The sequence below is a fragment of the Mycteria americana genome, chromosome 14 (genome assembly GCF_035582795.1).
Source record: "Mycteria americana isolate JAX WOST 10 ecotype Jacksonville Zoo and Gardens chromosome 14, USCA_MyAme_1.0, whole genome shotgun sequence".
Lineage (NCBI taxonomy): Eukaryota > Metazoa > Chordata > Aves > Ciconiiformes > Ciconiidae > Mycteria > Mycteria americana.
In genome coordinates, this window is record NC_134378.1 from 8,719,717 (window position 1) to 8,745,991 (window position 26,275).

The window sequence follows — 26,275 nt, forward strand, 5'->3', positions numbered from 1 at the left end:
CCTCTTAGAGCAGGTATCGGTCTCCAGGTGGATTCTTAGTGATGTATTAAAACTGAAGCAGTGATCTTAGAGTTAAACTTAACTCGGATGTTCTCCCTGTCTCCTCGTAAATACACTGATGAGGTTTGGTAGCCTTGAATTCTAAGTGCATGAGTTTACCTTGTAGTTATGGCTGTTTAAGTGACTAGTGAAATGCCTGAGCCTTACTGTGTTCTCAGATGGCCTGGGCACCAAACTACTAGACCATAGGCTTCTAGAGCACTGGTACTGCAGGGATATAAATAAATCTAGTCACAGAGACTGAAAAACTCCTGAGTAAGAGTGAAGTCTCAGATATATGTGGTATTAAGCAATGGCATACGTGACTTTTTTTTTTTTTAGTTACTTGTCCACAGAAATTCTGCAGATGACTTGAATCAGGACTGGGTTTTTGTAGTTAGAATGCCTGTTGAAGCTGGGCCTTGTATCGAGAAAGTTCCTGGATTTACTGAGAGTGAAACATAGGGCAGAATCAGCTGTCTTTCAGTTCTTCCTTGGTATCTGTGGCTCCCGTGTGAGAGTGCATGCTGACCATATCTCTTAATATATTAAGAAATGAGTTGCTTGTTAGACAATGGATTTAAACTACTAAGTGCCTAAAAATGTATTACATGAGTCGGCAACAACAGGTTTTCTTGAATCTGGTCTGTCATGCAGTGTCAGACCCTCTTTTTTCATAGATATGAAGTGAAAGCAGTTCTCAAGAGTGAAATAATACAGTGGTGATCATGAAAAGCATCTGCCTTAATGCTGATGAGAGAGACTGTGATGTGTGTTACAAGTTTGTCGAAGCGCCTTGCAGAATGAATTTCAATAGACAGGCTGAAACCACATGGGAGACATGTGACATTTGCAAGGAACTGAACGCCTACCTCGAATGTCAGTGTTAATTGAGCTGTGGTCATTCAAAACCTGCAAGCCAAAAGGATACTCAGAACTCTGTCTGCTCTTCAGCTTTGTCTTTTCCTTGGATAATAGGGAGAACAATTCTACAGAGAATGTGCAGACCTTTTTTTCCTGTCAGCCTCAAAGAACCAAAATTAAATTGGTACTGGTGGTCATGTAACAGTAATTTGACATGCTACCTTTGCATCTATTCAAGTAGACAGCCTATTATGCATGTATGCTATATAATCTTGTGCTGAACTGGGGTTCTTCAGCACTATGCAATATTAAGGGGCTCGTATTAGACCATCTTAGTTTTGCAGTTCTAAGCAAGATTTCTTTCGGGGACAGGTTGCTGAGATATGTAAGTAAGTGAACAGATGTTTCTTATTTTACCAGTACCAACATAGCTGGAACTGGACATGATTTACAGCAACCAGCCAGAACCTTTTTGAGAGGTAGCCAAAGAAAAATTGGCTCTTCTGAATGGAAAATTAGCAGTGAATCTTGATGTTCACTATCTTGCTCCTCCTGCAACATGTGACTTTTTGTTGTTGGACAGACATTCCATGTGAATAAGTGCCTATGTGACTTCAGATCAACAAATACTAGTGGCATACTTGTCCTTTAGTTCACTCAGAGTTGAGTAACTTAGACTTTGTAGACATGGCTGTGACTGTGGCACTGTTAGTGACATGTTATTTAGTCCTGACATATTCTGCAGATTTCATAAGGCATGCAAGTGTTTATACAAAGCACTTACCCTTTCAGGGAAATGAACTTTTCAAGTGTAGTGCAGGCAAGCAGATGCATCTCTGCTTCAGAATACAGGCAAATGTTATTGGCAGTGCCCTCACCTTTATTTAGGTGGAGACCTTATTGCTACTTCTGACAACCCCCATTCTCAAGATTCAGAAGGCAACACGATGTTCCAACTATATTTATCTGTTAACTTCAGTGGAAACTGATGCAAGCAATGTCATAACAGTTTTTCACAAGATTGTTGAACTTCTCTAGGCCACCCTTCCGTGTATTCCTTGTTAAACAGTTAGGCAAATACCAGTTTCTTTAGAAAGCTCAGGCTGGAAACACCTGGTGTCAATGGATCTTCTGAGGACTTGGGAGCACTAATTCAATGTTAGACAATTAACTCCTGCCCATCACCTATTTGCAACACTTCTGAAAATAAGTATCTAGTTCTCCCTTGCAGCTGGTAAGGGTAGAAGATTACTCAAGTTCAAGGGGGAAAAGATTGCTTGTTCCTTGTTGAGTATGAAATGGGCAAAGGGACACCTATTTTGGGATCTTTTGACACCATGGGATTCTAATCTACTGTCCTTTTTGGAGCCTCCTGACTGACTTGTAGTTGTCAGCTTCTAAATAACGTTCTGAGGCGGAAGAAACACCTTATTGTTGGTTTAAGAAAAAAACCAAACCACTACCCTCAAGACCAGTACATATTCTTGTTTTCTTGGGTTTTGAATGGGCCACAATACTACCAGCATTCCTGCAATAGTGGCAGCACATACTAAAGCAAAGTTCTATTTCTCTATTTCTTTATATAAATATGTGCTAAGATAAGAGTCATCCTCTCAGTGAGCCAGACATTTCATTCTAAAAATTCTCTGATGAGGCCAGAGCACATTCTTTCTCTCGGCTGACTTCTGCTTTCAGAAAACTTGATTTTCTTTAGGCTCTCAGTAGCTTGCTTGAATGTGCTTCCATTAGGCTGCACTTCTTTGATTTTTGCGTGTACTTTTTTTCTCATTCCGCGACCTTTCCATGAGAACAGCCTTCCTGAGAGCTGTAATATTGTCAAGAAGGGGTAGGCCAGATTAAAGCTGTCAGAGCCTGTCTTTGTACTGTCACCGGCACGAGTTAACCATAAGGCATCATGTGAGATTCCGGCTCAAAGCTGTCACAGCAGTCTATTTGTTTACAGTTCTTCACCCTTCCCTGAAGTTCACTCATTCTTTTACAGAAAAAGTTTATTATTCAGTGAGCCTCCCTTCATCAGTCCCAAGACTGCATGCTTCAGGCTGTCAAAAATGCTGCTAAAATGCTGGCAAATCACTTTGAAAACATTTTGACAAAACTTTGGAAGACGTTTGCAGCGCAGCATCTATACACCTGCGCTAACCTGGATAATAAGAACAGCTTGGCTGTAGCAGTACGGAGATTTAGGCATCCAGCTATATTTGGTGGAGTAAATTGTCTCACCTGACAAACAGAGCTGTCTCTGCCAGACTGCACGCAGTAGTTCATGGAAAGCTACTTTGGATCCAGCTATACCCCATGCCCCAGAAGGGCTCGGCGGTTTTCTTGTCCCACAGCTCCCCGTGTCAAACCTTGATTTTTGTCTTAAAACAGCTTAATCCTTTCTTCACAGAAACAATAGTATTTCTCAATACCTGTTACCTGTTTTGTGGATTCCATCAACAAAAAAAGCTGAGAGTAGTCATGCGTGTTCTTTTAGCCCTCAGCAGAAGTATTACAAAGACATTTTCTCCTGGTTCAGGCATTTAAAATTGTGCAGCTGTTAACTGACAAAGATATCCTCCAGGCATGACTTCTCTGAAAATTTCCATCTGCCTATAAATCTACCTAGCTATCAGAAAGCAGGATAAATGCTTTATTTTCCCTTAGCTTTCTACCCTTACTTATTTAAATCAAGTCATTATTGCCTTTAGTATAATCTAGAGGAAATTTGAGGTGTTCCTGGGGAATATGGGCTGTGATAGTAGGTACCAGCTAGTACATGAAAAGCTCAGAGACTTCTGTTGACAGCTAGTTGCAAAGTGACAACAGGCTTTAAAATTTTCTCTCAAAATAATAGTCTTCTAATTCACGTGAGGTCAAAACTTATGCTGGACTTACTGTATTGTATTCAAGATGAGAATAGAAGAAAATACCTTAATAATAAAGTAATAAATTAAATAGAAAGTAAAAGATATTTTGTTACAAATGAGTAACGTCAGAAAAGCAGAATAAAGGGGTTTTAGCACAGCTAGTTCATATATTTAGCTTCTTAGTAAAAAGTTTTCATTTTCAAAAGCTGTGAAGATAAATTCACGCTCTGTTTTTGTGCCTGATAGAAGGGGTATTTTGAAGTAAGTATTTAACAAAGAAAATATATTAATAATAAATATCAGATTTCTACATGAACATCTGAAAATACTGTAATTACAGTACTGCTTCCTTCATAAAACAAAATGAAAGTTTCAAATATTTTCAAATTATTAGCTAGAAATGGGTCTCTGTCCTGTTTAAGCTGCTGCATAAAGAAGAGTGGAAAAGTCTTTTGTAACATTTTTGAATAATTAATAATCATATACATACTAGAGAAGTAAATATCCTTCAAATGAAAGGACAAACACGTTGGATATTTGAGGTGGTGTGCCAAGTCTTCCTCGGACTTTTGAATTGCATATGTGTTTGCTTAAATTATGTTCAACTTTGTAATCTGGCTGCGGATACTTTTTGTCCCAATCGTGCAGATTTTACACTTACCAGACGTTATAATTTTCTGGAAAAAGAGAACATAAAACTGAATTTTTAATGTAACACAATCTGGAAAAAAAAATGGATAGCTTTGTAATTCCCTGTCTCCACCTAACTTTCTACAACAAACCTGCACAAATGTTGTTTCTGTTATAGACAACATTAAGCCTTGCAGTAATGATTACACAACAGTTGAAGTTTCATTTCCTTCTGAAATATAACTGTGGCAGGCTTGGAATAATTAAAGCATCTAACAGCACATATTATTATGCAACAGACCACAAGAACATGAATAGATGTTTAAATGTGATATGGGATATATATCTATATACTTATATACTAGAGAATGTCTTTTAAATGCTATATTGTCAGTTGATTTTAAGTGTATGATGTATTTTCTTTATGGTATCTTTGGAATCCATATCAGTATTAAATACAGAAATGGGTATGGAGCTTTAGGTATATTGTTTTTTGTTTCTAATTTGGTTTTGCTGAAATGTTGTAGTTGTGATTCTCCCCACTAAATATGAAGGCTTTTGCATTTACATGTATTCGGTTAGTAAATGTTGTGGGCTGGATGCCACGTTTTTTTGCCGAACAACGGCAGAAATTACTGACTTGCGATTTAATGATGCCATAGGGTTTAAATGCAACCTTGTAACTTAAAATGTATTTTTACCTATTAAGAAAGATAAAATATTTCTAAAACAAAAAGTTCTCATAGTATCTTTTTCTGACAGAATGGATTGACCTATTCTAGCACAACTGGGGACTGTTAAATATTGTACTGCAATTTTTGCTACCTTCTTTGCTAGTGCAGATTTGTTATAAAAAGCAGTTGTACTGCTTTAAGAAATCATACAGGTTAGGAAAAGTATTGTCTTTAAAATACTTAATGATCCTTAACTGTAAAAAAATTAATGATGGCATTTATTTAAATCTTGTAGGGCATTTTGATTGCTACAGTGACCCAGGAAGGGAAACTTCCGCTGTGTCAGAAGTTCACTGGACAGCCGCATGCTACTGTTAATGTAGTTTTCACTCTTCTTTCAAGAGCTATGGTATCTGAAGCAATATAGCAGTATTTGAAGGCTCAATGTGTATGACAAATCTAAAATTACTAGAAATTATAGACTTCAGTAGTGGCGTGCTGGAATTTTTGCTTTCTTAATGCAAAATAAATGCATTCGTATCTTGGTTTTGACTTAGCTAACGTACATGGATTCACTCCAGGTAGTAATTTCAAGAGTCCAGCAAAAACAATCACAAAATCACTGAGAGCCATGGTTAAGGTAGCGGCCGTTAATTGTTGGCAGCGGGGGGGGGGGGGGGGGGGGGGGGGGGGGGGGGCTTTGGGAAAGGGGATAGATGCGAAGAGGGCAAATTAAAGCTGTGCATAGGAAAGAAACACATTTAGCTTACATGCCTTTTACATTCAAATGTAGATCTTGAATTTAAATGCAGTTAGCTGCAGAGTTAAATAACGTCAGTTGTGTGCAGCTGTACACACAAGTGGAATTTTTTCCTGGCAGCATCTGTTCAAAGGTTTTTGCATGTATGTAGTTACTGGTTTTACTTGCGTATCTTCCTAGGTTCAGCATGGTTTTTCCTTCCCACCCACATGTGCTTGGAATGTGAGACTTTTTTTTAACACTCTCCTAGTTCTGTTGGCTGACATTCGCTATTAACTCCTTATTCGAAAATAACTGTACTCTGCTGTTTAACCCGAATGCACCCGTGCAGAACGCAGACACGCCTTCGCCCTCCTTTCCTTTCTCTCTACAGGCAGACCGGGCTCCCGGGGGGACCCGCGCAAGTTCCGCGTTTCTTTGGGTTCAGCTTTTCCTTTCCCCAGAAGCGCAGCGATGGAAGCAGGAAGCGGTATTTCATATCCGCGTCTCCGCTTCACCTCAGCAGAAGCGAGGCACCGAGCACACGGCGGGCTGGAGGCAGCGCGGGGGGAGCCCCCCGCCTCGGGGCCGCGCCGTGCCGGTGGGCGGCTGCGGCGCGCCCCGCTCTCGCCCCGCGGAGCCTCCGGGGCTGCTGCCCGGGAGCTGCGGCCTGGCAGGACCCGCCGGCCTCTCGCCGCGCCGCAGGGGCCTCGTACGCGGCCGCTTTCCCCGCAGCGAACGGCGGCCGGTCCCCGCTCGGGCTCCGCTCCGGCGGGGCAGCCGCGGGGCCGCTCACACGCCCCCGCAGGCGCCGTCGGCCGCGGCCCGGCCGTGCGTGCGAGCGCTCACGACGCCCCTCCGCCGCCCCCCGAGCCAGGGCCCTCGGATCGCCCTCGCCCGCTGAGAGAACGGGGCTACCGGTCCCCGGAGCGGGAGGGGAGGGGCGGGGAGGCGGCCGGGAGGGACCTCCATCTTGGCTGGGCACGGCGGCGCTGGCGCACGCGGGGCACGCCGGGAGCTGTAGTCCCCCGCCCCGAGGCGGGCTGCGGCTCCTTCGGCGGGCACGCCGGGAGTTGTAGTCGCCGCGAAGGAGGCGGTGCTCCGGGCCGGCCCCCGCGCCTATTGGCTGACAGCGCGGGGGAGGGCGGTGCCCGCGGGGGCTCGTCCGCTCTCGATTGGCTACCCGACTGCCCCGCCTCCCGGCGCGGTGCCGTCACTTCCTCCCCGGCCGGAGCTGGCCCCGCTCATTCTCTTTAGTGTTTGCCCTGTGCCCGCCGCCTCCCTCCGCTGCCGCGGTCGCCCCCCGGCCCCCCTCCCCCCCCGGGACCCGGCCCATGGACTGAGCCGCCCGCTGGCCCGCACCACCAGCCGGCCCGGGAGCCGCAGCCCAGGCAGCCAGGTGAGGGGGGAGGCGGCCCGGGCTCCCCCCGGCGCCGAGGCAGCGGGGCGGGGGGTGGCGGCGGCGGGGCCTAGCGGGGGCCGCGCCGAGCCGTGCCGGCGGGGCTGTGGGGAGGGGACAGCCCCCGCGGCGGGCGGGCCCGCCCTGCCTGCTCGCCCCCCGCCCTCCCCCGCCGCCGCTTACTCCCCCCCCCTTCCCCCCTTCGCACGGGGCTTTGCCCGGCTCCCGGGGGCGGCGGCGGCGGGCCGGGTGGGCAGCCCCCGGCCCTGTCCCCACCGCCTGGCGGGGGCCCGGCGCGGGGAAGTGCCCGGCGCGGGGGGGAGGAGCGGGGCAGGTCGCGGCGGGCGAGCCGCGGGGCCGTCCCCGCTGAGCCTCGGTGAGGCCGCTGGCGGGGGCAGCGCGGGCCCCTGCCCGCCCGAGCGACCGCGGCGACGCCCCCGGGCCCGAGGGGCGAGTGGCGGGGCGGCAGGTGACTTGGCCGGCCCTGGCGAGGGGAGTGACAGCGGCGGGGCTGGGCTCCCTGACCGCCGGGAGAGGAGGCTAGCGGCAGCACCAGGCACCCCGAGTGCTCCAGGCAGGTGATGCTGGCAACCCTTCTCTGCCCAAAACCCCCGTTTCAGCTTGGAGGGTGACAGCGGTGGCTCCGGGCCCCCCAGGAAGAGGGGTTGGTGGCAGCACAGCTGGTTTAGGCTCTCTGAACCCCTTGGAGAAAGTGGCTGCAGCCATCCTACCTCTCCAGGTTGCCCAGAGTGGGTGACAACAGTCACAGACTTCTGCAAAGTCTCAGGGGTGCGTGATCTCGGGAGCAAAACTCCCGAGACTGAACTAGACTTGTCTGACTGTTCTGATAAAAGGTGTAGATATGGTGACAGCAGCAGGAGACGCCCCCGGCCTTCTCCTTGTACAGATTACAGTGCAAACACCGAGACAGCTGGTATTAGCAGCATTAGCTTTCTTTCTGAACACTGGCACCATCACACTTTCTCCTCGTTGCCCACGGGGTTTGGCAGCCATCACTGCACCAGGCTCACTTTTCTTTTCACTGTTTTTTGATCACAACGCTAGTTTTTCAGGGGATGTAACAGCAACAAGTTCCTTTTAAATCTTTACACTGCTCCTGTCTGTCCTAGAGGTTATACAGGCTTTGATTCATTTGGGTTGTCCGTTGAGGTGATACTATAGCTAGTATGTTGACAGCCGTTCTTCTGATTTATTCATCTGTTAGGTATCTGTCATTGCTTTTCTGGCAGGTTTAAGGCAAACCTGGGAGGAACATCATTTGGAATGTAAATGAAGGCTAGGTGTATATTTAGCAGTGAAATAAAATATCTGAATGAAGTCCTTTGTCTGCTTTTGGAATAGTATATTTATACAATCTTCTTTCTTCTAACTAGAACATGCAAGTGGACTACATAGTTCCTTAGCTCAAACTGACAGAAATGTATCTTGTTGAAATACTAGTGAACATCAAAACCTGAGTTTTAATGATGCAGCTATAGCTATGATGTAATAAAGTGATCTCTGATTTGTCTGTTGATCATCTCATATATGCAACAGATTTGTATGTTCAAACTTTTACAGAGATACTGCATGTCTGTCACACCTTGATGAAAATTTAAAGAGCCAATGGGTTGAATTTTTACTATAGTTTCTATTTTCTGATGTTGGATCAGAATCTCATTTCAAAACTCTCCTTAAAGGATGTATGCAAGATACAATTATTTTATTATTATTTTAAGCAGCCACTCCTTCTTTGTTTGAAATTTTTCATAAAATTTATCATTAATCATTTTTTCACTATCAGTACCAGTCAGTCAAAGTATTAGGTATTTTGTGGCAAAATTAAAGTATTCATAGGATGAAATAAATTTGGGGCAATGTAACTGTACAAAGTCACAGCAAAATTGAAAACTGCTCTGTGCCTTTCAGATCTTACTGAAGACCAGCAACTTTATTCTGAAGACATATGAACTTTCAAAAAAAATTTTTAATTGCTTTGTCTAGGATCCTTGCTGAGGGGTTGATTGTTTTATTAGAGTTCTTGAAGATGCAACTGGAACAATAGGGGAGATCTGTGCACTGATTACCGTGTTAACTGTAATCAGTATCAGTGGACTTTTTTGTCCTGTTCTACTGGAAAAATCTGTTCTCTTAAAAAAAAAAAAATCATTAAATATTTTGTCACAGTACTAACTAATTCAGCTAGAAGTAAGCATTTAAGTGTTTATTTTTATTCACGATTGATATCACTTTGTGGTTTATTATTTTGCATTATGTTTGAACTGTCTGGTTTATGTGTACATCTGCTAGTTCCCTCTTTTCCTTCAGATTTTTACTTTCAAATTTTAACTTTCATTACCTGTTCTCTTATTAATAATCCATGTTTTAGCTCCCAAACTAATTTGCTTAATATTTAGCATTTCTGCCCTTGAAAATTCATCTTGCCAGTACTCAAAAAGAGCATCACCTTTTTCTACAGTGAATGTTGCCTTTGAGATGTACCTTGTCTTCCCCAAATATTATAGAAAAAGACTTATCTAAGAAGAAAACCTTGTTCAGCCAGTGTTTTACATTTTGTGTAAATAGCCTTACGTCTGTAAAATTTGTAGTCTTTTTTAAATCTTGATTGGTAGTGAATATTTATTTAGACTTTCCTATTGTAAATAGTTAGATGTTGTTCTTAAACGCTGTTACAGCAGTCAAACACTTTAGAACTTTATGCTATGTGTTACAAAGCTACCACTGATGTGGGTTTTTCAAAGGTATATTAGGAAATGAACCATCTCAACAAACCTCCTAGAATTTGTGGAAATTTCTTGTTCATGCTCCAAAATGGTCGAGTGTGGGACAAAAGAGACTCAGTCACCACATTCGAGTTACTTAAAACCCCTTTAAAAAGGAGGAGAGAGGGACTCTTTCTAACCAATATTTTATCTAGGTAATGAATGCACTGTAATATTCCCCAGTCTGCAAACAACAGGGGAAAATGTTGTTGTTGAACAGTGGGTCTGTCTTTGATGGCCCGTAAATTCTGATTTGAGCTGGGGGGATTCGCCTCCTCTCTCAGACCAGCTCAGCAGATTGTTCCTGCGTGGCAGATAAGTGCCACTGCAATGCTGCGCTTTTACCCAAATGAGGGTTGGTTGGCATTGAGTGGCAACAGAGCTATGGGCACGTGAAAATACAGGTGACAAAGGGGTTAGTGAGTAAATGTTGTGCATTCCACAGTTCGTTTAGTTGTTTCAGTTCTGCCTAGCCCCCACCTTGGATACCTACATCCTTTTGCAGGGATAGGACTTGGGGTTTGTGTTCTAGTTGCCCGTCTCTGAAATGGGGATAAATGAACTTTCCTGCTTTGAGAACAGAGTTTGTTGTGATAAGGAACAATTAATCTTCCTTGCTATGTGACTGAAGGGTCAGTAACTGTTCAGATGCACTATGTTATGAAGCATCTGCTTTTCAGAAAGAAATTAATGCTTAATTTAAAACCTCATTTCCTATAGCTAAAACTTTTTCTTGGATGTTGTTTATGACGTGATTTTTAGTTAGTGGTGTCAAGAAGTCCTTGTAATTTGAATCTTGATGGTTTTGTCTGGTATCTGTTCTGTTTCTCATTCTGCTCTGTTCTCATTCCATAAAAAGCCCTCCCTGCCTGGTGCTGGTGGGTCATGAATGCAAAGAAAGTTTCTCTGAATGAATGCAAAGAAAGTTTTAATGGGGTACACATGCAAGTTCGTAACAAGTAGCATAATGAGAATGTCGTAACGTCCAGCCTTCTGAATGTGCGCATCCTAAGGAATAGGACACCTTTCCATACTCTGGTCCTGACAATTAATAAAACCTATTTCTTTGAGGATTTAGTCTCTCTTGTATTTTCAAGAGGTTTATCAGAGTTCGGAGCTAGTCTGTGGTGGGACCCCTGTGAGATCCCTCTTTTTGCCAAACGTGTTGTTTAACAACAAGGATGTTGTCTTCCTCTGATAAGAGACGGACATGTGCAGTTACAGTCAGGTACACAAAAGTGTGTTCACAGTCATGGGAATCCGGGCTGGGAGGGACTCCAGGGAGTGAAGCGGTCCATCCCTCTGCAGTGTCAGGTATGCCAGCCTCACTCTAAATGGATGTTTATCAATTACTTAAAAGTTTGCCAACAGTGAAGTCCCCTCTGTCACCCAAAGCATTGTAGTTCATTGCAACCGTTACTATCAGAAAGCATTTTCTTGATGCCCTTTTAAGCCTCTTGCCTCTAGTTCTGTCACTTTAAGCATGAATAACAGATTATTCTTTTCTACTCCAAAAGACTTTTACGTACTTGAAGGCTGCTGGTTGTCAGGCCCCAGCCAGCCCTCTGCTCCTCAGCATATACAAGCCCAAACCCTTGAGTGTTTTTCTTATGAGTTATATTTCTCTAAAGCTGAGTGTTTTCTGCTTCTCCTACCTTGTTTTTGCTAACTGGGTACACATCTATCTTGAAGCATGGTACCCATGTGTGGATGCAGCGCTCGAGCTGAGGGCTCAGTAACACTGAGTACAGAGTAGAAGGACTACTGCAGATATCTCTCAGGCTATTTTTCCGTTTCTGCATCCGAGTATGATGATTGCTTTTTCTAAAAGAGCCTGGCAGCATTGGCTTGTGTTAGGTAATGATGTTCTGTTGGTTGTAACTCTTCTTCCACTCTGGTGTCAGTTGGTGGTTTTTTTGCCCTGTGTTTGATCAGCAGACAATGCCTGCTCAGAACCTTGCATGTGCTGACATTAAGTGATTCATTTTTGAGCCTGGTTAGACCACCAGAGATGGCTGGAGAAAATTCAGTTGTCTTTATACAACTTGGTTTTGATCCCGCCTTGGAGTATTATCTATTTCTTTGTTTTCCAGGTGCTTAATTAAACCTCCAGAAAAACTTCTAGAAGAAAAGTTGAACTGATAGGACTGTAATCTTCTCATCTCCCTTCTTCACTCTCCAGTTAAAAAAATAGGCACGATGTCTGCCTTTTTCAGGCTCTGTATCCTCATCTGTTCTGCAGGACTCCTCCAAGATAACTGAGAATCTCTAAGATTCGTTGTAGGATTTTGAAATGGCTGTCTGAAGTAAATTCAAGAGCTTGTTTATCTACGTCCTCTTCTAACCTTAAATCAAGATTGAGATCTTACCCATTTTGGGGCTGGTAGTAGTGTTGCTAGCATCTGCACGCAGTTGGCTTTAGTCATGGAAAAGAAGGATTAAACACTTTGTGCTATATTTGTAAGCAGAATAAAATACGTTTTGATTTCCATTTAAAGCAGTCCATGCAATGACAGGTTTCATATTCAGTACTGAAACAATTTTATTCTAAAATGATTTTAGCTAGGTTGATTTTTTTATATGCCTATTTATGAGTGAGATCATTAGACTGGAAATGTAGCCAAAAGGTAAAATTTATATCAGATTTTTGCAGTTAATAGCTGCCAGAGTTTCTCAGGTTAGTGGCTTGCTTTTAGTTTGGCTTTGTGAATTAAGGTCTGGGTCTAATTTCAGTAGCTGATCTCTAGGGCTGTTAGGAAGAAGGTTAACTTCTACGGAACTAGAAGCCTTACTACAGAAGGAAAATTTGCAAGTGACTCTTATAATCCTGCAAAGAGCACTCTTGTGAGATTCCGCTGTTTGTGTAAGAAAAATCACTTTGGTTTGGGGAAAGAGCAAGGAAGGAAGATTCTTGGATCAGGCTGGAATTTCTGCTTGGAAAAACATAGCTCCGTTGAGCAGTCTGTCAGTGAGAATTTAATGGTCATACAAATTCTTGTCATCCAAACAGATGAGGCAAAATCAATGTAGTGGTGAGACATCTACTACAGAAAATCTTTTTGTAGCTTTAGGAAGCAAAATGCTAACTCTCTGTTTTTCCTTTTAGGCGTTCTCCATCATAAATATCCTATTCAGAACTAAATCCAAATCTTCACTCTCTGGATCTCCTAAAGGTACAGGAAACTTACTTAAAACATTAAAGTTTCTTACCTTTTATTTGCATCATATTAAAGAAACCACAAGTTGTGGTAAAACATGATTATCCACAGGAAGTGTCTGTTTTTTGTTTGATCCTCTGGCTTCTTTCTGCAACACCTTTGAGAATTATGACACAAAAAAGCCCCAAGAGAACTTTTACCTGAAAATGCTACATTCTTTCTTTTATATAGGAAGATTTAAATTTATTTTTGGCTGAGTGGACTGAGACTGTGTTCACATCTTTGTGCATTTCTTTGCTTGCCTTTTGGTTACCTTAGTGACTTCTGAACTTTGCATTTTCATGTATTCAAAATTTGTGGGAATATTCCAGGCATTGATGCACCAAAAGAAAATAAAAATCTAAAAACTGGAGTGGGGAACAGTGCTCTGTCATCTGAAAATCCATCTCTCTAAGTTTATTATTGTCCATAGGTCATTGAATTGTTTGATGGCAGCCATTATCGTCATGAGGATAATATTCTAGCGCAACACTGTCTCAATAAAATTTAAAATATTAATGTCTGAGCAAAAAGTAAGTGTGGAAGGGTAGGAAAGGAGCAAGTTATGTGATTAGCTGCTGGCTAGGATGGTATGAGTAAAACGTTCGTTCATTCACCTGTCTTTTGATGTTTGTGAGTGGTTTTAAGTTCTAGCAATGCCTCAAGTATGGTATAGGGGTCAGTTATTTGTACTAGTATTTGCCTTGAAAAGTTTGAAGTAGCTAACCCCTGATTATATGGAAAAATCACCTGAAATACTGGCATCTCTTTGTTTCTCTATCCACTGAAACAGCCTTTATAAGGTGTTAGCCTCAACTTTCCAGATTATGGTGCTTTTTCTTGGATAGTTAGGATTTTGTAAGCTTGTTATAGGGTAGAGGGCATATTACTCTGTAAAAGCACTGTAAACCCTTTTATAATCCCCAAATAACCTATAATAAAATGTGCAGTGATGGACAGTGAGTTCTTATACCCTAGTGAAATACTTCATACAAATCAACTACAGTATCATAAACTTCACAGGTAGCTGGAAAAATACAAACAAAATTCCAGTTTGTTTTGTCAGACTGTTCTTTGAAGTTGCTTGTCAAAGTATGAGTTAAATGTTTTTAAAAAGAAAACATAATATATATTTGTATATATAAACTTGTAAGGTATAATCTTGTAAGTTACTACCTAGTGTCTAAAATTGTCAGAAATTTGTGAAGTGGAATTTCAACAATTCACAAGATGTTTTTAATGCCTACTTTGCTTTGGTTCTGCCTGAATTCAATCTAATGAACTCTGAAATAGTTCTGAATTGGTGATAACTTACAGGATGTAGGTTCAACTTTTGATCTGAATATAAAACCATGTGAGATTGGTGTATTGGTGAAAGAGAGAGAAACATGATGATGTAGCAATTTATGTAGAAACAAGTGTTATATTCACTTAGATTAAAATGATATATTAATTGGAAAAGTTTTATTTTCATTGCAATTCAGTTCTCTCCCTGATAATACATTTCTATCCAGCTGTGGCAAAAGAGTGGCAGGCCCAGGTACTCAGCTACTTGAATGTCTTGGGAATAAACCTTGAACAGCAGTGTGTTCTACAGGTTTCAGGTTTCTATTTCAAGTAAAGATATAGCTTATTGATTCCTTAAAATTTCTTTTTGGTTAGGCATTGCAGCTTTTCCTTCCTCCACCTTTAGAAACTGTCATGGAAAGGGTCACTCACACAGATCAGTTGAATACATCTTTTCTTTCTTGCTAAATTAATGGCTCCAGAGGCCAAGTAATTTGGTCATCAGATCATGGCTGCACTTGTAATTGCAAAGCATTTGGCAAAGAAGGGTAGGTGGGATTGTTACCATCTTACAGATGCATAAAGTGAGCTGTGCTTAAACTCCTAATACTTGGTTTCTTGTGAGGTTGGAAGTCTTTTGGATTCCCAGAAGGTACATAAAGGCTGAACTCTTCCAGTTTGTTGAAAGATTGGGGGAGGGCATGTGGTGAATTCCAGCGAGGTGTGCTTCAAATGCTTTCCTAGGTCCTTACTTAGTCTGTTTGGAGGTGACTGAGCAGCCAGGCTGCCAAAGAAGTTGGGCAGTTGGTCTCTATGCTGAGAATAAGCAGGTTGAGCTATGGATGTGTCTGCAGCACTTTTTTTGTCTGGTCGTGGAATGTGCACAGCTGAAGTCTATTCAAAATTTGATTGGTTTCCAGAACCTTATTGTTTCAAGCACTCGGATGTGACCTCAAGTCTCCACAGATTTTTGTGAATAATGGCTGAATTGTCTGTCCTGAATATTATTCTAACCAGAGGTGTTTGGAGAAAAGCTTTTTCAAGCTGAACGCTGATGGTTATAACTCTTAATGGAGAGAGATCTGGGAAGAGAGCAGTATGAGTTGTACCGCTGCGAGGTTCTGTAGTACTCTGCCATAAATATATAAAGTGAACTAATAACATCCTTGTCAGGGACTTCCCTTCTTGGGGAAAAAAAAAATTACTAGGGATCGGTGTACTGTTCTTCCCTGCCTTTGTATGATAGTTGACTAGGAAACCACTTTAATATATGTATTTTGGAGCTGAAATTCCATGTTTCCTAAAACCAGGTGATGGTAAATCAATGAAGGATAGTGCCTTGCTTTAAAAGCAAAGTGCTTGTAGGCAGAGGTTTTTGAGAAGAATTTCAGGCTTCCTTTCCAGCATGATCTGAAAGATCCTGATGTTATTGACTTTCAAAATAAAAAAATTTGGTGTCATCTGCTCAAAATGTGTGGATTAGAAACTGTTTAACTTCAATTACTTTGAAGGGCATTGCACTTCAGCAGGAAGGGAGAATTAGCTTTTTTTTGTTGCACTGCAAGACTTTATAGTCTTTTCCAGGCAATTATTATTGTTGTATTATGGTTGAAAATTTTCAGTGTTTCTAGTGATGCTCCTGGGAATGAAACTTAGTGATTATAAAATTATTACCCTGGAGGATTATTCTACATACTCTTCATCTTTGTCTTAAAATTTCTTGGAGCTCCTTTAGATAGACGCCCTAATAGCCTTTTCACAGTTATAATGCAGCCAGTGTGTAACTTCTGCAAGTTTAGTAGTCAAATGTAGGATTTGTTTTGAGTATAATCTACATATAGGTCATCTGAACTAATTTTGCGCTCTAGTAAAAAACACAGTTGTCCAACTGGTAATATTATAAGCCTGACATGTTTATGATGTTTTTTCAAGTAAAAATATTCCAGATTTGTTGGTGTATCTGTTGTTTCCCAGTAGCTTCTTTCCTCTTATTTAATAAATACGTAAATCTTTGTATCCATGAATGTATTAACCTAGGTTCTCCTCTTAGGTTTGTTTTGTTAGTAACTAGCTAAAAACTTCACTCTGACTCATTGCTGCTCCTCTTACATTTGGAAGTCCATTCACAGGTTCAGAATTTGAAGCTTACAGAGCACTAGTGGAGTTGTGTTGCTACTAATAGCTCCCTGGTGGTATCTGGAGCAGTGATTTCTCTTCTTCTTTTCATCTATAAATTATGGAAGAATAAACCTTTGTTTGCTGCCCTCATAAAATCTGTAGGTGGCCAGTGTACGTGTGCATAGGTGTGTGCCTTTGTATGTAACATGTATTTACTTGGCTGTAAAATGTATTTTTAATAAATAAATTGATATGTGGATCGTAAGCGGATATGGGCAGCTGAGCTCTGGCAGCAATGATAGCCTTCAAACTGGCAACCTGTTAGTGTATATTTAGGTTTAACTGTCTAAGCATGAAGATAATGTTGCATCCATGTGTAAGAGAAATCTAATACTAATTTGTCGGTGGAGGAAAGACCTATCGCAATACTTCACATTGACTGGTGCAAGTTCATCGCTTGGAGGTGTTTTTTCTTAAATGAACATAGATGCCTATGAGCACTTTCAGCACTTATTTACAGTGTTGCAAGGCCAGATAACTCTAAATTGATGCTTGAACTGTGACCGAGACAAATTCTGACTTAAATAGAAGTAACCTTCAAAACGCATGTAGCTTATAAAGTTTATGAACTCTCACGCCTTTGCTTTTCCCAGTCATAGCTACTTCAGCATTTTCTGCTGGGCACCAGTTGTGTTCTCCTTATAAATGGCTAGGCATTCTTCTTGGTGATCCTGGGGGAGAAAGTATATGATTATAATAAAGGGTGCATGCTCTAAATAGTTGTTTTGTAAAGACTGCATTTATTGCTTGCCCTTCCAAGTTAAAAACTTTAACTTCAAATGCATGAAACGTAATCTGTTCATGAAAGTTGCTCTCTGTTTAGTACATAAGCAGTGGCTGTCAGTTTAAGTAACTGGATTTGCTTTGTAAGTGGATTCAGTGATGAGGAAAACAGATGGACAGTTATCTTAAATGAACAAGCATAAATAAAGCTTCTATACTACTTCTCTTTTATAAATGAAAGAAACGTGAAACTTAGATGATAGGGCATATAGATTGAAATACGCTGTTAAAACTGGATGCGTAAGTGACTTATTGCATACAAAATGGAAACAATGGATGCTTGATTTTCCCCTTTTTGCTGGTGGAGAAATAATTTCAATAGATTATTAGTTTAGAGAGTGCTAAATATTTAGTATAATCTTTTTCTCATCTTTACATTTTAGGTCAGCAATTTGGCTTCATCACACTGAGTTTGCCTGCATTCAAAGCTGTTTACCTACAGTAATTTGCTCTGGTTGGAAGTGAACATGTCTCAAGTTCAAATTCAGAATCCTTCTGCTGCCCTTGCAGGGAGCCAAATATTGAATAAAAACCCATCTCTTTCACAGCCTTTGAGTATTCCTTCTACTACTAGTTCTTTGCCCTCTGAAAATGCAGGTAGACCTATCCAAAACTCTGCTTTACCCTCTGCATCAGTTACATCCACCAATGCAGCTGCAGGTAAGATTGAGTGTCTGTTAATAAGTGTATATATTCTTAGTGTTTATAGTTTGGCATGATATATTCCTGATGTCTTGCAGCTACAAATACTTTAATATTTATCCAACTACAGTTGTACTTGTAATGCTTTCTCCCTGTCAAATGAAATCTGTTTGAGACCAATAAAGCATACTTTTCCACCAAGTTCTAATAATTAATTTAAATATTTGTAGTAGTAAGGAATATTTAAAATTGTATAACATTGAATTTTTAAAACATTGCTATCCATCTTTTCTACAAGTAGCTTATTTTAAAAATAAAAAATGTGTTGTTTGAAATAGTTTGTTTAGTTCTATTATCTTTAGTTCTTTTATGACCAGTTTAATGATAAATACATTGTGCTAATAAAATATAACAGAGTGAATAAAAGGTAATAAGTAAAAAATAGATAACAGGGAAAAACAGGAGAAGGAAAAAGAAATTAACTGACTTTTTCAAATTATTCAAAGCAAGGGACCATGAATACTTAGAAGATTTGCTCCTTGAAATGTACTACATAAGATGCAAGCTAAATGCGGGAGTCTCCTAACTTCATACTTCTGGCTTGCATTAAAACATTAAATTTAATGATGCTGTCCTTTAGGCATGCACATTGCTTGGAAATCCCAAAGTTCAGTAGGTTATTGCCAGTTTGGCTAATGAGCAGAGCTGCCTCTTCCAGCAAATCTTTTCTGAGAAGCGGTGTATTGCAGACAACTAAATGTTAAGCCAATGAGATTTTTTTTAAAATTAAAAATTGTAGTAGATTCCATAGCTACCTGTTCATCTATCTAATTTTATGTAATTTTTCAGCTCCTTCAAACATGGCAAACCCCAAAGAGAAAACCCCAATGTGTCTTGTGAATGAGTTAGCCCGTTTCAACAAGATTCAGCCTGAGTATAAGCTTTTGAGTGAGCAAGGTCCAGCTCATTCTAAGGTAAATCTTCATATAAGTTTCATATTGCTGTTGTTCATGGTCTTTCACTTTCATCAGTGGAAAGGCAAAGTATATGCTTTTGGTGCAAGATAATACAGAATAACAGAGAGGAATGGGAAGCTCACCAAAATACCCGTGGTAGGGAAGTGTGAAGCTGTTACATGTGTACTGAAAAGTTGGTTTCCCAAAGTACATAAAGGTTGAACTTACCTGTTACTGAAAACTACTTAACATAAATAACTCTTCAAAAAAGCTATCTCCATTATGAGATGCTTGGCTTTGACTTTCATTTAATAAAGCAAGGTTTGTTCCTTGCACTCTTTGCTAAAAAATTTTGTATTAAATATGGATGATCTTTATACAATCACTTTTTAGTACGATGTTAAGCTTTTGTTCTACATCTTGCCTGTTCTGCAGATTTTCTGTGTTCTTCCTGTGGTGCATTTTAATATTTTGAGATTAATCCCACCAATTTTAAAATATTAAAATAGTTTCTTAATTCAAATTATCCCATGAGATGCAGAAAGATTTATGGCGATTATGTTTCTTTAGGAAAAATGCTACATAAGGAGTTGTAGTGCTTTTGTATCTATGTAGTTGGAAAGGTACAAATCTATATTTGTTGATATGCCCAGAATAAGTTTTACTACTTAAAATTAAGAGTTGTTCTCTCTTGTGCACATCATAACTGAATGTTGCTTTGCTGTTGCTCTGTTTTAGTTGTAAAAAAAATGAACCTTTCTATCCTAATTGCCCGATATTTGGAAAACAAGGATCTTGGTAAAAGTTCTTTAATGCCTGAAGTACAGTATGATTGAACAGCACTGAACATTCTTCTGTTCTGGAACAGTTACTTTAGGAAAAGAATCTTTGGTTCTTCACAGTGGGAATATAGGAATGCCTAGGGTAGACCAGCATGTGGTGTGCATCCCATATCATGGCGTATCTTTTACAATGTGTCAAAATCTCAGTAATATGCAATTCCTTTGGTGTTCTGTTCATATGCAGAGAGAGAGTTTTTCAGGAATACAGAAAATAAACAAGCAGTTTGTGTTACTTCAAAGAACACTGAAGAAGGGAGTTTTAGCATTATTAAACTTTTTAATCCTCATTTAATATCTCTGTTCTATGAGAACTGAGGTCAAGGCATACAACGAAGATCAGCCTGGGATGTGTCTATTTAATCTGACATCGTCTCCTTAAGGTGTTTCCCAGAACAGTGTTTGTTGTATGTTAGAGGAATTGCCTTGGAATCTCATAATATTAAGACTTAAAATCTTTTGTCCAAAATATGCGTAATGTCAGCTTCAATGTGCAAAGGAGGCACTTTTACAAAAAGTATTGGAATAACATTCAGAGCATTTGTTCACTTGTGTTTTCACTCTGATTGAAATTAAACTTCATTTCATTACCAGGGAGACCTTGGCTTGCTGTTGTCTGATTAATTTGTGAAAATTTAGGGCAATATATACCCTTCCTTATCCCACATACTTAAAAAGAAGTTCCACAGAGCTTTGCTCTATAATCAAATAGGCTTGTGCTCACCTGTGGGCATGTAGAAGCTTTTATGGTGCAATGTGAACTTACCTTTCTTCAAACTGCTGAAAAATATAATTAAAGAAAAAAATCCACAGTATTAAAGCAAGAATTGAGTTATGTGGATAAAAAAGTCTGAATTTCAAGGCTGCTGTTCAGAGTAATGCTGGCATACCAGCTATCCATGTAGCTGTCACCTCTATGCACATTGCGTCTTTTGTTTTTTAGCCTATATGATCTCATGCAGTATGCAGGATAGTTGCTAGCTACAATTATTGTGAAATTCTTAGTTCAGTAATCAGGGAAATCCTATCAATGTTCAGAGTGATTAAAATCTGGAGATGACATGGTAGTTGAGGAAAGCTTTGATTACCGCATTCTCAACTTTTGCATCACTAAAAGACTCATTGTTTTGTGTAAGAGCATCTAATAAATTATGTGAATTCTGAAGCAGCTCGTAATAAAATTCGTGTTTTCTATTTTTGAGGTGTTTACAGTGCAACTGACTCTTGGGGACCAGCACTGGGAAGCTGAGGGAACTAGTATTAAAAAAGCGCAACATGCGGCAGCTGCCAAAGCTTTGGAAGGGACAAAATTCCCTAAGCCTACGGCTCGTCCATCTCGTAGTGAAGGCAAGAATCCAGGTATATGCCACAACAAACTGATTAAAAAAAAAAAAACAAACCCAAAACCCACACCTTTCTGGTTTTGGTATGTATTTTAAAGTTGCATAAGGATGAATAAAAACAGTGATTCTGCATATTTAACAATGGCAATTGTCAGGTTTTGTGAGAACATCATCTTGATTTAATCTTGGATCATTGTAGGTGACATTAAAAAAAAATCATCATATTAACAAGTTAAAGTATAGGGTTTTTCCATCAAGTCATTCAGGCTTGAAGAACCCACTGGTTAACTTACCATTTTGTATTGTAACACTTAGTGGAATCCTGGAAAAGATGTTTATCCTGCTCTTAAAAAAAAGAAAACTAAGTAAAAAAAAAATCTGAACAAAAAAAACCCCATGAGGAATTCAGTCACAGCAAAGAATGATCTTTTGTGTAGGCAGATGAATGTGTTTGGTAATTCTGATAGGATAATTCAAAAGCTTGACAATAAAGATTTATTTGGAAACGTAAGTTAAAAAAAACCCCACAAAACAAAGAAAAAACCCCAAAACCCAAAACTGTTAACTTTGTGTTGAGGGATTGGATCAGAACTTTGGAATTTGCATTGTTTATACTTCTTTAAAGAGAAATAGATGTTGATTTGTATAAAAGCATTTAAGGTGTAGTTAGCTATGTTTAGGGAACTTCTTACTTTACTAAGATTGCTTTTAAGATATATTTAAAATTTAAAATTAAGTATGAACTAGCTTCACATCTCAGCTGCACATGTGATTATTTTGCATTTACTCTTAGTCACTTGAATGCAAAGCTATTAGGATAGCAGTAGTATGTTCAGCAAAGGTTAAAACTTATCTTTTGTGCCAGTTGTATTCTGATACCACCTAAATTCTTTCTTTAGAAACACTTTGTACAGTCAACAGTGAAAATATTAGAAGCTAGCAATTACTTATTTTGTCTGTGAATCTGTTCTGTAATTTCATTTTCTTTTGGCAGTTGCCTCACACTGATTTTTGAGCCAGTGAGGCCTGTGATAGAAAAAATGACCATCTACGTGACTTACGTTCTTTCTCAAATGAGAATAGTCAGTAGTCAATTCTTCATCCACACGGTATCTGCACTGAGAGAAATGTTTATAGCCCTCAGTAGCAATATACCTTCCTTTTGAAAAGCCAAGTTGCAATTTCAAAGTGAAGAGTCCTAAAAACCCTTCTTAGGTCATTGAGTACAAAGAGAAACGTTTGATCATTCTCAGTAAACAACAGAAACAGAAGATATGTAGTATGTCTGTTAATTTAATTTTAAAGTATTTTTGGGGGAAGAGAAATTTCTGTTCTGCAGACCACATTGTTAGATACGCTGTAAAAGTAAATAAATTGGTAGTACCACAAGTTTAAAGAAAAATAATAATAAAAAAGCCCCCAGCAAATTCACTTTTTTGTAACAGGATTTGTCACAACTGTACTAGGCTGCTAATTTAATATGCATCCTATAGACTTATTTTCTTTGTGTTCACTAACATATCTATTCAGAATTCATACATTTAAGAAACTGCATATGGCAAAACTTGAGCTCATTTTTCCCTGCTTTGAGACAGCATAAGAGTTTAGATTGTTTCAGTTCCTTGTGACAGCGGGACAACTCTCTTTATATTCCTTTTTATTTAGACAGTGTAACCCCCACAGTGGAGTTAAATGCACTTTGCATGAAGCTGGGAAAGAAACCTATGTACAAACCTATCGATCCTTATACGGGGATGAGATCCACTTACAACTATACTATGAGAGGTGGTACTTATCCTCCACGGTATGTATTGTTTAATTTTTTGGTTTTGCAGTCTCATATCTTTGAACTTCCGCTCTCATCATCCGAGTGCTTTGATGCTATCTTCTGAAAACTAGCTAAAAATACAATGTCCCTTAAAGGGATATTCAGCTTGAAACATAGCCAGCTTATGAGGCAAAAGGTTTTGATAAGTACACCCCATTAATATCTGTAATTTGTCTTATTTAAGGTTTATTTTTCTTTGAGGGGGAAGGGAAGGGGAGGAAAAAGGGAACTGAACCGTGATGAAGTGTTTTTGAGGGCATTCAGATACAGCCAGCTTCATGAAGCAAATAGCTAAATAATTAGCTAAATTTCTTGCATTTCCTTTCTGTGTAAAAGTGAAAGTGAAGCAAATAGTTTGATGCTTTTTCTAAAACTATTTAAATAAAAGCTTCAGTTTAAAGAATTTTATATGGGCACAGGAATTGAGAATTCAGAACTTACTGGCTTGCCCAGTGTATAAAAGCGTAGTTACATTGTGTTTCTCGGTTCTAGTTGGTTAGAAATATCTAGTTGGTTCCTATAATAAAACAAGAAATGTTGATGCTCTGTTTCAAAGGTTTCTCCCTAAAATCTTTTAGACTTTAAATCAAAATTTGGCTTTTTAATACTAGTGCTTCAGTGCTGAGTCATGGTTACTGATATCCAAGAGATTCATCCACGTATAACTTATATTTCTGTTTACTTTGTAGGCCAAACTATTTGCTTATTTAAATCTCTCCCTTTGCAGGTACTTTTACCCATTTCCTGTTGGGCCCTTGCTTTATCAAGTTGAGCTTTCAATTGGAGGGCAGCAGTTTCATGGGAAAGGAAGAACAAGACAAGCTGCTAAGCATGACGCAGCCGCTAAAGCACTGAAAGTTCTGCAGAATGAGCCCTTGCCTGAGAAACCAGAGGTGGGAATTAATCTTAGTGTTGTACGCATAAATTGCTAAGATAAACTGAGATAATTGTTGTAGATTTTTTCCTTATTGAGAGAAAGATGACAGTTGTGAAATTTAATTCTGTGTAGTAGTGTTGACCTACTTGTGTCAATACAGATACTTTGATTTAAAAACATAAATTTTTATGGAACTAGAGTTTTCCCAAATGAAGTTATGTTAATTCTTTTGCTGTCATATTTTTCCACAGCAATGCTATAGACCTCTGTCAGATATGAGCACTGGAAGCATAGATAGGAACTAATATCTTATCAGGTACAGATAATATACAAACTTCTGAAGAAGTGTGTAAATGGGGTACTTGCATTCTAGTATGGGCAACATAGAAATCAGACATGGGTTTGCTTCCTGGACAAAATTCCTACGTGATTTTGGAAAGAACCATGGAATTTCTAGAATAGCAGGAAGTTCATGGAAGTAGTAAACTCATACACACATTTTGATATGAATATAAGAAGCAAATTTTTATCCCTCCATATTTTTATGGCTGCCCAGCACTTTCCACTCCAAGACCCTGTCATTGATTTTTTTCATGCTTTTTTGTTAAGTTGCTTTAGGCAGAAGGTCTCATTGTGCGCACACGAGTTACTCATAGCTTCTGGGGCTGGTTGACTGTGTGTACCCTCTCCATATGTGTTGGCTGACTGCTTTGGCCAAAGACTACTACAAAGAGTGTATTTACTCTTTCTTTTATGGGCTCATTATACCTGTCTGAGTTATGAGGGCTTGATGTTAGAACTAAGAGCAAGAGATCTATTGATGTACTCCATGCTGGCATCTAGATGGTGTTGAGGAGGCCATGCAGTACAAACCTAGAAGCAAGAGAGACTAGGACATTGCCAGAGAGGTGAAGAACAGGAATTGGAGTTTAGACTGATAACTTACAATTTGGGGAGCATGAGAACTTGCTGTGTGCTGAGAAAGAAGGAAAATGAAGAATTGGGCAAGAAGGTAACAAGGGGTCTCAGACTGGGGGAAAAAAAAATAGCTGAGAACTACCAGGAATGGCAGAGCAAGAGGATTGAGGAAATGTGTTGTGAAGCCAAGGGACATTGAGTTAAAACTTCTGAGTGTGTTTGTGGGAGAGAGCATTGCCCAGGTAATTAGGCAAAAACACTGGATCTGCTGGTTCAGGGAAGAGGCCTAGGAGACACTGATGGTAGTGGTTCAGGTAACAGAAAGCTCTCCTGGAGGAATGTGGATTATTGAATGATGGAGGCTACTAAGAGTCAAGGGATTACAAATGCTATTGGGGAGAAGAGAGTGATGCTGGGAATAGAAGCTGAAAGAGTGGAGACGAGTTCTGTACTGAAATTTAGAACTGGTGATAGGCAGTGTGGTCAGGGACAAGCTGGAGGTCTTCACACAGGAGAGGTCAAGCCTGAGGGGGATGTTCCCCTTCAGTGCAGGGGAACCCCAAATTCCTGAGTATTGTTGTTCTGTGTCAGCGATGCATAACATCCTCTTTTTGCACTCACTCTTGTAAAAGGTAACCTACTGTCATCAGCCATTTTTCCCTCTCAGATAGCAAAGTTCTACATACTGGACCCAAGGAGTCCAGCTCTGCAGAAAATTATAGGATCACATGTAACTGAATTCTTTTCTGTCCACTTTTTTAGAAATGCTTCTGTACAAGTGACTTTCTGAATATTTGTAGAGTTGTGTTTAAAGTTGAGTAATGTGTGGTCTTCAGGACAAACACTGCAATTGTCTTTATGTGACCGCGTATCCTTTTCTATAGGATGTCTCATTCAGTGTAAGGGGTGTAAATCGAGAGGTAAAGGAAGTAAACCTACAGAGTCTCTCCTTTTTCCTTTTTTTTTTTTTTTTTTTTTTTAATAAGGACATGATAAGGGAAATACTATTGTGAATGATGCAAGAGATTGCAGGAAGGGAGAATTATTTTATGAATAAAACAGTTGGAAGCTCGCTGGGAGCTGAACGCTGTCTTGACCCTGCTATACATATGCTGGGCAAGTCACTTAAACGTTCACAAGAAACATGCATTTGTCATCTTATTTTTCTATTTATGTTTGACTTGTCTAGACAATGAACAGTAAGAAATGCAGCTATGGTTAAGGAGAGCAGTCCTTTGAACAGAGAGTACTGTTTTATAATAAGTACTCAGATAAATCAGATCTTAATTTAAATTTTGGTACTTAAATTCTAAGTTCACTAATATTTGTGGCTTCCAAATATTGTGGTTTTAGGAATGTCTGAGGGAACGGCTGGTTTTGTATCAGCATTTTGCACTACACAAGATGAAGATAAAATAAGGAAGGTTTT

At 39.9% G+C, this 26,275-nt stretch overlaps 1 protein-coding gene across 7 annotated transcripts in view; it reads left to right on the forward strand.

The window, feature by feature from the left end:
* Window positions 1-7,092: 7,092 nt before the first annotated feature.
* STAU1 (staufen double-stranded RNA binding protein 1) overlaps window positions 7,093-26,275 on the forward strand; it is a 32,397-nt gene continuing 13,214 nt past the window's right edge. For 4 of the 7 annotated variants that reach the window (XM_075517486.1, XM_075517483.1, XM_075517488.1 and 1 more), the window contains exons 1-7: window positions 7,113-7,215; window positions 13,105-13,171; window positions 17,827-18,103; window positions 18,935-19,059; window positions 21,083-21,239; window positions 22,889-23,027; window positions 23,779-23,944. In XM_075517486.1, the coding sequence (XP_075373601.1) occupies window positions 17,911-18,103; window positions 18,935-19,059; window positions 21,083-21,239; window positions 22,889-23,027; window positions 23,779-23,944 (780 nt within the window). In that variant the 5' untranslated portion in view covers window positions 7,113-7,215; window positions 13,105-13,171; window positions 17,827-17,910. Of the gene's footprint in view, window positions 7,216-7,557; window positions 7,794-13,104; window positions 13,172-17,826; window positions 18,104-18,934; window positions 19,060-21,082; window positions 21,240-22,888; window positions 23,028-23,778; window positions 23,945-26,275 lie in introns of those variants that run through there. The other 3 variants (XM_075517487.1, XM_075517484.1, XM_075517485.1) reach the window with 3 other exon arrangements.